The 14,460-nt window shown below is 45.4% G+C and overlaps 1 protein-coding gene across 18 annotated transcripts in view; it reads left to right on the top strand.

Annotated features, from left to right (window-relative positions):
• Nucleotides 1–14,460, top strand: part of SEC31A (SEC31 homolog A, COPII coat complex component) — a 34,399-nt gene that overhangs the window by 15,521 nt on the left and 4,418 nt on the right. For 4 of the 18 annotated variants that reach the window (XM_042811408.1, XM_042811410.1, XM_042811405.1 and 1 more), the window contains exons 15-25: nucleotides 79–154; nucleotides 326–504; nucleotides 1,802–1,928; nucleotides 2,717–2,862; nucleotides 4,265–4,438; nucleotides 4,843–5,016; nucleotides 6,986–7,078; nucleotides 7,564–7,693; nucleotides 8,254–8,604; nucleotides 11,506–11,574; nucleotides 12,921–12,979. In XM_042811408.1, coding sequence (XP_042667342.1) covers nucleotides 79–154; nucleotides 326–504; nucleotides 1,802–1,928; nucleotides 2,717–2,862; nucleotides 4,265–4,438; nucleotides 4,843–5,016; nucleotides 6,986–7,078; nucleotides 7,564–7,693; nucleotides 8,254–8,604; nucleotides 11,506–11,574; nucleotides 12,921–12,979 — 1,578 coding nt within the window. The remainder of the gene's footprint in view (nucleotides 1–78; nucleotides 155–325; nucleotides 505–1,801; nucleotides 1,929–2,716; nucleotides 2,863–4,264; nucleotides 4,439–4,842; nucleotides 5,017–6,985; nucleotides 7,079–7,563; nucleotides 7,694–8,253; nucleotides 8,605–11,505; nucleotides 11,575–12,920; nucleotides 12,980–14,460) is intronic. The other 14 variants (XM_042811420.1, XM_042811419.1, XM_042811416.1 and 11 more) reach the window with 13 other exon arrangements.

Genomic DNA, 14,460 nt, shown 5'->3' with positions numbered 1-14,460 from the left:
AAACAGGTTTTTAAAGATGGGTGTATGTATTCCAAATGTATATATGATCTCAAAAATGTTGCTTTTCCTTTCTCTTAGAGGGCCAAGGACAATAAACAAGAAATTGAAGACTTGGGATCTGCAAGAAAGACTTTTAATATCTCTGTCAGTGGAGGTAAAACATAGAATTGAATTTATATTTAATTATGTAGGGAGTGTAGCTTTCCTACATCAAACTACTTTGCAGAGAATGTTATGCAGTATTGCAGAGCTGGATGGGATTACCAGCTGTTGCTTTTAAAATTAATTTTATACCATCATTTGACAATGCACTGCTCTCTTGCAGATGTGGATGGTTTGATCACCCAAGCTTTGCTGACTGGTAACTTCGAGAGTGCAGTAGATCTCTGCTTGCACGATAATCGCATGGCTGACGCCATTATCTTGGCCATCGCAGGTGGACAAGAGCTGCTTTCTAGGACACAGGAAAAGTACTTTTCTAAGATACAGAGCAAAATTACCAGGGTATGTATTTCTGCTAAGAACCAACATGCACGTAGGCTTTTGGCAACCTCTTTTTCACCTTTCGAGTTTTCTCGCCATTTTATAGGGAAGCTAACGCATGTTCAAGTCTTCCACACAATCTCAGAGCACAAGTATTTATTGTGTTTTAATGCAGTTTATTGGTAAGGAAAGAAGAGGCACGGAACCTGGGTAGTGCTCTCCTAGAACAGGGCTGACTGCTGCCAAGTATGGTCACTTCAGGAGTTTGGGCACCTGGCCTCACAGGCTGCAGCCCAGAGGTAGAATTTTGTTGGTCACTATCTGTGATCCAGTTTCAGACAGGAATAGTTGGCATTTTTAGAAGCGGATGAATGAAAAGAGGAAAATCTCTGCAGGGTTTCTCTACCTGTTTAGCTGCTTTCTCATAGTTGTCCTAAACCAGGGAGGGCTTTGTACTGGATAGTGGATGTGTTCTTTACAGTTCATCCTTTGGAGTAGGATGTTTTCATGGAGAGTTGAACTGTTATCTGTGCTAATAAGTGAGTGCTGATCTTGCAGTTATGACCTTACTGTTGTTGTTCAGGTGTTTCTGTTTCTTTTCTGGTCCCAAATGTCACGCCTACTGTTTGTTCAGGTGTTTCTGAGCTGAAACTCTTGGCATCACAAGGGCTTCATTCAGCAAGTAGCAGCACAGTCTGCTGAGTCTGCCTTTTGTGAGAAGCAGGGAAGCAGAATTACTGGAAGCAAAGTTTCTGATGAAAGAAATTGGAATTTCACTTCTGGTAACTGTGAAGAGACAGAAGAGTACATGTGTGAAGGGTAGGGGTACTAGAGCCAGCTTGGGGGTACTGCTGCTAATTTGCTTCTTGCTTTGAGCAGGGCTATCAACTGCCTCTCACTTGATACCAAGGGCTTAATGCTGAATAAACAGTGAACTTAACTAGCAAGTGCTCCTTGCTGCATTTTCTATAGAAAGTTTATGGCTCAGTACTTGGCATAATACATCTTCACCCACAGAAGCAATGCTGAAGAAAGACCACCTGCAGCAATCCCAGCTCACAGAGATGTTTGTATTCTGTTGCACGCTTTATAGCAAGAGCAATTGCCCAGTGTTACCCAAGCTTGTTCTGTGATTTTTCAGTGAGCCCCTTTTAGAGTGAAGTTGTCTCTTATGGAGCTTTTGAATTGCAGTACCATACCTGCCACATCCCTGGATGCAGTGGGAATGTATGCTTGTGATACACTTGAATATTCAAATAATACTGTACTATAAGAAATCCTACCAAATTCTGAACTGTGGTCTCTTCTTTGGCTCTAGCTCATCACTGCAGTAGTAACAAAGAACTGGAAGGAGATTGTGCAGTCTTGTGATCTGCAGAATTGGAGAGAGGCTTTGGCTGCTGTGCTCACTTACGCCAGGCCAGATGAGTTTGCGGCCCTCTGTGGTAAGGATGCCTTACAGACTGGATAATATTCATCCTGCTTACTGCAGAACTGTGAAATTCTATTGTTGTACTTCAGGTAAAATACTATAATGCCTTGCTAGCTTTGATGGATCATAGGGTTTTTCAGTACTGTTGCTGTAGGAGGAGGAGAACAGCCTCTGCAATGTTGATTTGCTTGTATGCTCTCTGGTTTTCTGGGCACAGGGAGATGCCTCTAAGCGGGCAAATGTGTAACGGTGAAGTTGGTGTGATGGATGTCTCAGCCAAGGGAGCAGTCTCATGGAGCACTTCTGCATGAGATACAAGTGGAAATGTTCTAGAAAAGCTCTTTATGCTTTACCAAGTGTGTTTTGATTTTGAAGAAGGTGCCCTTTTTGATCAATTAGCATGCCTGCATGTGTGCTGTGTGGCAGGCAAGTAGCTAAACTGGTTTGGTTCCTAGGGGAAGTCTTATTAACAGTACTGATGTGGCTGACACCTGTGTGCTTCTCAGACACCTGCCTCAGTGGTTGTTGTGCTGTGCAGGCTTTTTTCAGCACACGCATCACCCCAGAGCAGACTCACAGCTTTGCTCGCAGCGCCTTTGCAGTTGTGTGCCCAGGTCACCCTCTTGAGTTGTCCCAAACTCCTGTGAGGTGATCAGTGCTGGATGGAGCCCAGAGGCAATATCGCTTCTCTCTGTGCTGAGCAGGGATGCAATGAGTGTTGAAAGTTTTCCCCATGCCAGTAGCAACCAGGAGATCTGCAGGGTGGTTAACCAGCATTGTCTTGACTCATGTTTTCCATAGATCTTCTGGGTAACAGACTAGAGAGCGAGGGGGACAGCCTGCTGCGAACACAGGCTTGTCTCTGCTACATTTGTGCCGGCAATGTGGAGAAGCTTGTTGCCTGTTGGAGCAAAGTTCAGGATGGAAACAGCCCCTTGTCTCTTCAGGTTGGTATTTCCATGAAGAAAGATGTTGGAAGTGATGCATGGGGATCACGTGGCACTTAAATCAAATGGCTGAGGGTAGAGCTTTGTTCATAGGATTGTATCTGTTGGAAAAGACCTCTAAGATGATCTAGTCCAACCCCAACCCATCCCCACCATGCCCACTAACCATGACCCTCAGTGTCGCATCTCCACGCTTCTTGAACATCTCCAAGGACAGTGACTGCACCACCTCCTTGGAGGCAATAGCTGTGTGTATATCAAGATGCAAACATTTTGATTCTGGAATGGGTACTTTTAGCAGAAATAACCTGTAATTTGACATCAGAAAGTGTACTGTGAAACAAAATAGCCCTGGGGTCTGCTCCGATGGTGACCGTGCTAATATACTTCCTGTGTAAAAGGCCCATAGGTAGCTGTAGGGCTTAGTGTTTTTGTAAAGAAGTGACTTTGAGTGTTCACATATTTTGTGATAGATGCACTTTGGACATTTCTGCTTTTGGAATAGATCACTTAGACATTATGGAGGAGAAATCTAATAAATGATTTAAATCGTGAGAGAAGCTTTGGGAGGGTTTGTGTAAGTGTTTTCTCCAGGGGTTTGCATGTATGAGGTTTGGTTTCCGGCAGTGAGAGATCATATATAGCAAATATCTTGAGGGAATAGGAGGATTGATGACAGTGAGATGAAGCAATTATTGAATAATTTATTTTATGGTATAATCTTAGTTTCTTCCATCTGTTCAGGGCCTTTGAAGGACAAGTTTTTGAGAGAACTCAAAGTAATGCCACCTGACCATACCTCTCTATCTTTAGAAAATTGAAGGGAATGGAATAATTTGAATTTTACTTGTTTTTCTTTTTTCTCACTTGCAACTTTTTGGAAGTGTCTTACCCATCTTACCCCAAGATGATAGCTTTGTTAGACACTCCTGTTTCGATTTGTGTGCTGATCGTGGTGTTCTGCTCCCTCAAAAAGTAAATTGAATAACAATCATAATGGTCTGCTTGCTAGTTATGATATGAAATTACTAAGAGTCCCAGAAGCTGGTGGTTATTGTGATGATTTTTTTTACTTGTTTTTTTTGACATACTGTTTTGCTGGAAAAAAAACACAATATCATAATAATGTATTACTGAAGAGTCAACCAGCACTCCTTATTAGTGAAGTATTGTTGAAATCCTGTGCAGTGCACTCTTTTAAATCTATTACTGTGAGATTTAAAAGAGCGCTTGAACGTTGATGTTGGTAAACGAACATTTGTAGTGCCTTCTAACGTAATGCAGAAGGTTGGGCTTCTCACTGAGTGAGAGGGGTCCTGCAGAGCTGCTGAGAGCATGTTAGCCAGGGCCTCCTGCCCCCCGCTCTTCTCATGTCCCTGTTTTCTTTGACCTGTTCTTCTAGGATTTAATAGAGAAGGTGGTGATCCTACGCAAGGCCGTCCAGCTCACCCAGGCCGTGGACACTAATGCTGTGGGGGCTCTTCTGGCTGAGAAGATGAGCCAGTATGCCAACCTCCTGGCTGCTCAGGGCAGTATTGCTGCAGCTCTGACCTTCCTGCCTGCAAACACCGACCAGGTATGTGCCTTCAAACTTGATACTCCCTCTCTCTGTTAATAGGCCCCTTTAAGCAAAGATGCCAGTGTAATGCAATTATCATTGGAAAAACCCCTCCAGATGTGCTGGTGGTGCTTTTTCCCCTTGGTGCGTTGACCTTGCTGAACTGGCAAAAGTACATGACCTTGTTCTAAGCTATAATTTCTCAGGGCTGTCGTTGCAGACAGTGTCTGCCAACAAGGCTGTTGTTGCTGTTGTAAAGCCAGCCACGTTTCTCCTGCAAGAAAAACTTACTCAGGTCAAATAAACCAGATCAGGCTTCTGAAGAGACGCACATTTGTTGATGTGTGGCTGGCAAATCACTTGCTGGGATGCACTGGGGGGCAGTCAGTGTACTTAACCTTCCTTTGCTGTCTTTTTTGCAGCCGAATATTGTGCTATTAAGGGACAGGCTTTGCAGAGCCCAAGGGGAATTGCCAGCAGGACAGGAAGCCATCAGGGCACCATATGAGAGACAGCCCATGCCCAAAGATCGAGCTGGCCCTGTGGTGGGACAGGTGCCAGGGCCTCAAACTTCAGCACAGCAGTACTACCAACAGGTAAATCGATGTTGGTATTCAGTATAAGACATCGCGCTTGAGTTCTGGAAGATGATGGCAAGAGCACTTGATTTTCCTTTCTTTTGGTCCAAGCTGGGGCTCTAAGATGTAATCACCAAGCACCTTATGGAGATAATCATCTGTGCTGCTCTTCAATCAGTAGAGATTTGTTCCTTGTCTGGAAACATCTCTTACACCTTGCCATGCAGCCTGTGGTTGAAGATCAGGTTGAAAGCCTCTCAGCCAACTGCAAGTATAGGATTTAGGTAGCACGGCCAGCGGGTGGGGCAATAGCAGGACAGGACTGGACATGAGCTGTGTCAGAAGGGAGAGACCTGGTGAGTATGGGACTAGGGGAGCTATGCAGGCAGGAAGAGGAGCACCGAGGAGACAGATGTTCTGCTTCTAGCTTCTGGGCTGAGGATGGCACTCCATCAGGCTACAAGGTAGGATCTCAGCCACTGCCAGAATGCAGTGCAGTGGACAACTCTGGCTGTGTGAACACTGAAAGAATCTCAGCACAATGCTGGAGCTGGCCTTTCTGTGCAGGAGAGGTCTCCCAGTGCTGCCCTTCAGGCTCTGCCTGTCAGAAAAATGGGATCAGGGTGGAAGAAGGGCTGAAGAGCAATGGGGAGCTAGGCTTTGCTGTCTCTCTCTTTATGTTAATGCTTGTGGGTCCCTTTGCCTTTTTTTGAGGCTGTTAACAAGTCAGCATTCAGAAGGGACAAAGCCTTTATCCCATTCGTACAGCATTACCTCGCTAATGCAATTGCATCTGACTTTGCGTCACTGCTAATAATTAATTCAGCTATTCTTAATTGTGTGTCTGACCTTCCTCCTTGTGACGAGCAAGACACTGTTTGGCTGTGGAAAACAGCACGTTTCCTCTAGATGGCGTGAGTTTAGCAATGATTTTCAAAACACTGTTCCCATCTCTCCTATGCCTTCAGGAAAGCTATGATTTAAGAAAGCCCTGCAGGTGATTGAAAGCCAGGAGTATCACAAGCCCCGGGAGCACACTGTGAGTGAGTTGCTCTCAGTGCTCTTGGTTTCTCTGGAAGTTCATGCTCGGCATGAGCTACAGCAGGGACTTCAGGCAGGGCCGTGTCAGAAAGGTGCCTGGTGGTACTTTGGTAAACCAGAACAGAAATAAATGACATTTTGTCTTTTTTTTTTTTTTTTTCTTTTAAGAAAGCAGGTATGTTGGTTTGTTACATTTTGAGCCAGCATTTCCTTAATTGTTGTCCCAGTTAGGAACATGCCGTTAGTCAGATAAATCTAGTTCAGATAACTCTAATGATAAAAACTTGATAGTAATAAAAACTTGATGCAGACCTTCACAGTGGCTGTTGAATGGCTGATGGCAACAGCAGTGTAACGCTGTGCAGAGTTAAAAACACACCAGAGGCGTCTGAGCTTTCCTTCTGCCTGTGCTCAGGGAGAAAGGGCATGAAGATAGATGTTTGTGCCTGTGCACGAGCTTAGTTTAGATTTTAACTTTTTAGTGCTTCTGAAACTCAGTATAAATCATATTGTGTGAAGCAATATGTTTCGATTTAACACAGGACTTGTGATTTCCAGCAGCAAGTTAGTGATGCTCAGTGCTGTGCAATACCCTGAGGGGAACTTCTGCAAAAACAAACTGATAACATTAGTCCTATGAAGCCCTTTTTGTGGCAGACCTGGCTTGCTGGCACGTGTAACATCGCACTTGCTTCACAAGCTGCTGTAGCTGCCTCTTCTCTGTGCTTAATCCTCACTCTGTGATTCACTTCTGTGCACAGTGGTTTTGGCTGTCTTGAACGCACTTTTTCCTTCCTCTTGTGATTTTTTTTTTTTTTTGGTTGTGTTGGAGGTGCCGGCATGCAAACCTCTCTCTGTTCACTTCTTTGCATCTTGTTTTGTGAAATCCTTTAGACTTTTTTTATTGCTTTGTTTTCCATGATTGGTATTTCTTTGTTCAATTCAGGTTAGAATTGCCCCTACTGTCACTACCTGGAGTAACAAAACTCCCACTGCCCTTCCCAGCCATCCTCCTGCAGGCTGTCCCTCTGACACACAGGTATAACCTTTGTTATTCCTCTCCGAGCCCCTGTTCCACCCTGATAAATCCCCCGGTGCCATCTGTGCACATGACACAGTCTGGTGTGGATAGATGGAAGGAGCAGCAGCTTCCACACGTGCTCAGGTTTTGCTCCTCTGCGTCCTTCGTTACATTTTTTAATGTATTTTTCATCTTTGCCAAAACAATTGGCTCTGGAAAGTTTTGTGTAGGAGTTCGATGTGACTTGAGCCCAGTCCTTAGGATATTTCAAGCATGATATTTTTCCTTCCTCTTGGAAATCAGAAGCATTAGAGTTAATACTCAGTCTTTTAGTTAAAGGTGTTTGCCCCTGTGCTGCTGGTAGCTCTAAAAGGGAAGGTAACTTCAGGCCACTAAATGCCAACCAGTTGTTTTGTTGCGGGTCTGCTCTGGTGCTGTGTTACCATCACCAATGAAATCCTACTTTCCACCACTCTTTTTCCTGACATTTTTTTTTTCCACAGGGGGACAAGCCACCTCCTCCAGGTTTTATCATGCCAGGTACTGTTAACCCCAGCGCACCACCACAGCAAGCCACATCTCCAAGCTACAGCATGTACTCGCAAGCAGGCACCCGGCCAGCATACCCACAGAGTGAGTAGCTGCATCTCCCCTTCCTTCCACCCTGCTGGAGCAGCCAGGTGATAAAGGGGTGTCCCCATTTTGCTGTCAGCCCACTCCTTGTGACTAGGGGGATTCCAAGCCAGCCTAACACTCCTGAAACAGTATATGAGTAACCCCACTTTTTTGTGGGGCCCATACATGAGACACTGTCAGATGCTGTCTTCTCTACTGAGGTATCTGTAAATAGCTCATAAGCTTGCTTCATGCCCACTAGCCCTCCCATAGGTGTACTGGGGTCAGAGACCTGGGGATGAGACTTAGAGAAACAGCACTGGGCTTCCCAAGAGGGATCCACCCTATCTGCCTATGGCTGGGACAGTCTCACTGAGGTTGCAGGGGACAAGGACCACCTTCTGGCTCCCTGCTCCTTAGAGCAGGCTGAGTTTTAAGCAGCAGTTCTCAGGTGACTGGCAGTGTTTTGGGAGCTGGGATGAGGCTGTGCAGGTAAGTGGTGGGAAGGAACAGGAAGTAGAGGAAGCTTGTATGTGTGTTCTGAACATACTGACTGAATTTCTTCTTTCTGTTTGTAGCATATCAGAGCACACAGCAGTACTCTTTTGGAACGGGGGAAACAGCTCTGTATCAGCCCCAGCAGCCTATTGCTGCCCCTGCTTCAGCCTCTTACCCAAGCCCTGCCTCTAACACCAACCCTCCCTACCTACCCACTGCGCACCCTGTGCCCTCCCCACTGTACCCTGGGCAGCCTCAGCCCTCCCCGACGAGCCTGAACCCTGCCTCTTCATTCCCCCTTCCTCCTTCTGGTGCATCCTTTCAGCATGGCAGGCCAGGACTTCCAGCAACTTCTGTGGCTTATGCGTTACCTACTGGACCAACAGGTACTCTGCCTGCAGCCAGTGACCTTCCTGCATCCCAGAGAACAGGTCTGCGCTTTGACTGGGGGGAAAGCGGGAAGGGGGTCAGGGTTTGGCTCGATATCTCACTAGAACATCACTTACTATTTGTGCATGCTTCATGGTGAGTGCTCTGTGTGAAGTTTTCTTGGGCCAACTCAAGGCACTTCTGAAACACTTGCCTACATGCAGCTTTTGGTTTGCCCTAGGCACAATGCTGCAGCATCACCTCATTGTGAGGCTGTCATGTGCAGTGGATAAATGGTGGCACAGCGATAATCTGTTGAGGCTGACACCAGCACCCACTGTGTGGCTGCAGAGCAAAATGAATTCATCAGCGTGTCCCTGCCTTGTGAGCAACAGGTCAAGCTCGGGTTTGGCAGCATGTTTAATTCAGATTGCATTTGCTGGGGCATTGGCTTACTTTGACTATTTTTTCCCTGGTCACTTAGTACAGCAAGTGTTACCGTAGCTGTGTATGCCTTAAAAGGTAATCAGAAGTGATTTAGAAGTGCTTTTAGGTGGCCTCTTTTCTGAATGCTAATCAGAAGCATGTGTGTGGCTGGGCCCCTAGGAGCATGTTTGAGCAGGCACGGTGAGAGCATGCACCCAGCTGAAGACTGATGCCTGCTGGCAGCACCTGCCTGAGTGTATTTGCGCTTTCTGAGACCTAACAAAGCTGTCTCCTGGCTGGCAGCTTGTGAAGTAGCAGCTTTGCATGTGTCAGTCTGTGCAGGTGGCAGAGGTAGTCCTTTCCTAAACATGCTTCACGTCCAGGTGGACTAAATCTGTGAGCAGAGGGAATGCTAGATGGGATCTGAGAGGTGTCATAGGCATACTGGTAGGCCCTAGGGAACTCTGTGGGGACACTGTCACTACTGTGATGCAGTGTAGAAACTGGGAAGAAAAGCACTTCTGCTGTGAAGAAACGAAGAGGACCGTTGTGGGGCAGCTGCAGTGGGCTGACTACAGCCAGACATCGAGTCCTATTCTCCTTGGAGTTACTGTACTGGGATCTCATCTGACCCCGTGTTACGGGATGTGGCTGATCTGTATCTCTAACTCAGTAGGATTATTAAAATGGATAGAATTGTTGGAAAGGGATCCAGGCTTTGGAGGTAGAGCGGCATTGTTATGCAGACAGCATTGCTTCTGTGCCTCCAAACAAAGGCACAGAACAAGAAAATCGTTCTTATCCGTTTTACTACTGTATTTGCGTCACTGGCAGGCACCACAGAGATCACTGCATTGCTTAGGTTAAGAGTGAAGTGCTTGTAGCCCATGTGATGTGCTTGAGCAGATGAAGTTCTGCATTCTGAGCGATAGAAACCATGGGCATTAATGATAATACGTGTAATTCGCGTAGGCTGTGACCTAACATATCTTCCTTGGGTTGTTTCAATAGAAGGGAAATGGAGGTAGCATTATCAGCACTGCCTTGCCAGATTGCCTTTCAAACTGAAAAGCTGTCTGTGCTGTGCTTTTTATAATCTTCCTGGGAGTTACCAGCACTGTTTTTATTTCTCCCCATAGTTGTAGGGAGAAGGCAGTCAAGTGCCAGGCCTTCAGGAAACCAATCTGGCACGAGTTTTCTGCTGGCAAATGCAATGCTTGGGCTGAACTGCAGAGGGGGCTTCAGGGCACTGCTAGGTGCAGTGGGGCAGGTGGCTGCTGCCTGCAGCTGGACAAAATAGAGGTATCCAAAAATCTGATTTTTTTTTTTTTTTTTTTTTTTTTTTTTTAAAGGTGACTTGTTTTAGGAAACATGTAAGGGGAGGAAAAAGCCTTGCTGTGTTAATGCTGCAATTAGTGTGTGGAGACTTTGTATGTTTAACCAGAAATGCATCTACCACAGTAGCTGCATTGCTTATGGAAAGGAGCCTTCATATGAGATATCTCAGAAGAGCAGAAATCTGTAGCCAGAAGTAAATCCATAGTTGTGGCTGTTCTGGAGCTGAGTTCTACAATGGTCTCATACAGCAACATCATGTCTCACTTTGCAAATGTGTTTAGTTAAGGGCAGTGAGGGACAACCTGAAATGTGGAGTCTTGAACAGTACCTGGCCTTTGAACTGCCTTAAGTTTAGAGATGCACTTGGAAAATAAATGGTTCTGTGAAGGACTTCTCTCCTGCCTTGTAAGTGTACGTAGCCTCAGTATGTTAAGCCATGCTTGCATCTTGCAGTCAGCAACTGAGCCCACATTGATTTTCATTTTCAACTTGTCTCTCTTTTAATCTGCTTTGAAGGGAGTTGGAATCTTCAGGGTCTTGCATCCTTTTTGGAGTTGTGCTAGAGAAGCTGTGAGCTAAGAACACTTCAGACTGACCTCAGAGACGGGAGTTGTTTAACCCTGATGTTTCTCTTCTCTTTGCAATGGTTACAGTGTGTCAGTTGTATTCTGCCCCTGGGGTTTATTGCCCTTCCATGTGGGTTTGAAGTGACTTTTTGCCATGCTAGATGCAGACAAGACTCCAGACAGGCAGCCTTGACTCTAGCAAATGATTGGCATCCACCTTGAGGTCAAGTCCTTAAAACATCTGAAGAGTTTTCTGGAATGAGGGAAGGATGGTGAGAAGAGTGTTGCTAAGAGTAACAGTCTGTCAGCTGTGCTGGCCGTTAGGAATAGAAAATGAATGCTGGAAGAGATAAGAGAGTGGGCCAGGACTCCTCAACATTTGCTCAAAGCAAGAAGTGCTGATTTACTGCATGGGAAGAGAAACAGGGCTGTATGGGGGAAAGGCAGACAAAAACAATTCCACAGGGTGGGTTGGACAAATAGCTCCTGTCTCTTAGCTGGCATTTTAATTAGGTTAGATGTTTTTCTTCTGACTCCTTACTCTTATTGAGCGAAAGTGTGAATGTGAAATTCTAGGAAGAATGCTTTATTGTTTTTGAGGGAAAAACTTTTTTTTTTTTTTTTTTCTCTTAGTTCTTTGCTTTTTATCTGCAGAAAACCTACCAGCTCAAGACCAGGCCTCTCCCTTGGCAGGTGAACTAGGTACCACCTCAGCTGAAAATGATCACAGCTGCTACCTGAAATTAATTGAACAGACATCAGTAAATGCATATGTTCCTCAGAGAACATCAAGTGCAATGCTGTTTTCTGACTAGACTTTAATCAATTCAAATGTATAATTCCTTAATTAAAACCAATAACAACAAATCTGGAGTTTTTAACCACAGAGACAAATGCTGCTATGCTTTTTTTCTTTCCTAACAAATTATTCCAGGAAACTATCAGCAGTGTGTGAGGCTTCCTAATGTGTTCCACTGTCAGCACTGCAGAAATTAGACTTCCTATGTTAGAGATACTATGGGAAGGGATTTTCTGGACAGGGAGAGGCAGAGCCCTCGGGGCAATGGCAGTGCTTCCCATTTGTTCACAAGAAGCCAGATATGAAGGGGTCTTAATTTGTTTTCTGTTTACTCCATCAACGTGGGCTGGATGTGAAACTTGTTTAACAAAAGCTCGGGAGATAATGAAATTTCAGAGCACTCGAGCGAATTCCGCAGTGACGATACGCTCTGCTGTCTGAGGTGAATTGATCGTTTGCTAAGTGAAAAACACTGTGGTGAAAAAGTCCATTGAGTGGGGATTTGGTTTCGGCTTTTTGTGGCTTTGTGCAATAAATCCTGATTACTTGGCGAGGCCGCGGTAGTGCTGACAGAAAATGTCTGCTCTGGGATGAGGTAGGAACCATTTCTAATGCACTAACGTGAGCTTTGGTGTACAAATCTTGCAGCTTTCCTTGAAGAGCAGAAGGTTTGGTAAATTGGACTGGGAGTGAATGTGCTCAGACATGCTCTTTTGCAGCTTGAAACAAATTGTCCTTGGTGGAGGAAGCTAGGTGGGCTGCTTCAGCATCCATGAACCTGCTGTAGCTGGCAGGGGAAGCCTGGTGTTGTGGCTCCTGGTGTCTCACGGTGGCTGGGTGAATCTGGCTTGCGCTGTTGAAAGCTCCTCTTGCCTCTTCTGTCTCCTCTTTCCATTTAGTTTTGCTGGGGAATGCGTATAATGAAAAACAAGTGCTCATTCCTAATGTCATATGGGTAGGAGAAATCTTCACGGGTAACTGTGAAGTTGTCTCAACGCATGCAGTCTGTGCAGCAGAGCTGTGTTTTGGCCATGGTAGGCAACTGCCTGCCTTTTCACAGGGCCCATCTGTTTCAAGCACTTATCCTGTGAAAGGCATGCTAGTTAGGAGAACGGGGAGGAAAAAAAAAAAGAAATAAAAAAAAAAAAAGGCTAAGTCTCTGCCACAGAAAGAAGCCAGCCAGAGCTCCAAGAGGCATCTCTGCCCTCTTCTGAGGTGCTCACAGTCTCTTTTTTTCTTTCTGTCCCAGGACCTCAGAATGGCTGGAACGACCCTCCTGCCCTGAACAGAGCTGCCAAGAAGAAAAAGGTATTCTAGAAAGTCCTGCCTCAAATGATTGAGTGCTGACCACTTGAAAAGCAGTAACCTGACCTGCTCTGAGGGAGCTTGTTTGTGGGAGAATGAAAGAGAAGGGTTAGCTACAAACAAAAGCCACATCTTGTGAACAGAAAATGGCCTTCACGTCTTTCCAACATGCATTATCTCTCTCAGAATGTTTATGCCTCTAAAGAGAATAGTGGCTTTGTGCTAGAGTTGTTGTTAATAACAACACGAATCCCTGTTTGAAGGAAGAAAATACTTTTGGACTGCTTTCATTGCAGAAAAGCAGTTGAGTTTTGCCTGAGATGATACTTAAGAGACATGATGAGGCTGGGCAAATTGTTAGAGATTGACTATACTGGAGCTGAAAGCAATTTATCCTGATTAAGGATTTGACCCTGAGAGATCTGCTGAAAGTAACATAATTTTCCTGATAGAGAGAGTGCAGTTTAGTTCAAAAAAAAAAAAAAGGGGATTTAGATTGCAACAGGACAGAACAACTGGGGATGCTTGGCACAGAGCAGAGTGAGCCTTTTCATCCCCTGGTGCTCCGTAGCAGTCAGCATTGCTCACAGTGCATTTGGGAAGCAAGTCTGGAGCATGTCAGGTGCTTGTGGCAAGGAAAAAAGGAGTTGGAGCAGGCAAGATAAGGTCTGAGTGAAAGCAGTCTCCCGTGACCCTTAGATTTTGGTCTCTGCTTACAGCTAGGAAGCCATTGTGTAGAGGGGACTTTGTGTGTTCCTGGCTGCCCCCGTGATGGGACCTGCGTCCCACAGCCACTGTGCTGCCTTCAGGGCTTAAGGCTTTTGGGCATGAGGGAAAGAGTAGTCAGCGAGAGCTGCAGGCTCAAGTGAAACCCTTCTGCTGTGTGTATCATGGCCACAGTTTCTGCCATGGCTTGAGGGGCAGCTCCCCTCTGAAGGAGTGATGTTTGTCCCATGGTCCTGTTGAATATTAAACAAACCTCATTGAGAAATGTTTAGATGCTTCCTTTGCTTACGTCCACTGCACAAGGGGGAGATTCAGGCTGTAATAAAATGACTCACTACGTGGGTTTTATTGTAAAAGAAAGGAACACTCTTGCATTTCAAGCCACAGCGTGATTTGCAGCTGTTTTCCCGCTAAACTAAAAAACATGGCAATTGGCATTTAAAAGTTTATTGTTGCGATTCATTGCATTTGTAGCTGTCATCAGTGCTGTAACAGGAATATTCTTCTTGCTGTCCTATACCACCAGCTTAATGCTGGCATCTTTCAATCAGGATTGCGTTCAGCCTTCCACCATAGTTCATTTTTCTTTGCACCTCTAAAGAAATGTGCGTATAGGCATGGGAGTTCTTGGTTTTGTTTGGATTTCTGTCTGCCTTGTAGCAGAAGCTGACAGCTCATTTTGTTGTCTCTTCTCTGTACCAAATGTTTCCAAAATACCCCTGTGTAAAGACTGGCAGATGCTCGGGGATGAATCTGAA

Source organism: Centrocercus urophasianus, unplaced genomic scaffold (genome assembly GCF_019232065.1).
Source record: "Centrocercus urophasianus isolate 14NV4802_14NV808 unplaced genomic scaffold, USGS_Curo_1.0 seq_13, whole genome shotgun sequence".
Classification (NCBI taxonomy): domain Eukaryota; kingdom Metazoa; phylum Chordata; class Aves; order Galliformes; family Phasianidae; genus Centrocercus; species Centrocercus urophasianus.
The sequence above is the reverse complement of the archived record's forward strand: the minus strand, read 5'-3'. Positions and strand labels throughout refer to the sequence as shown.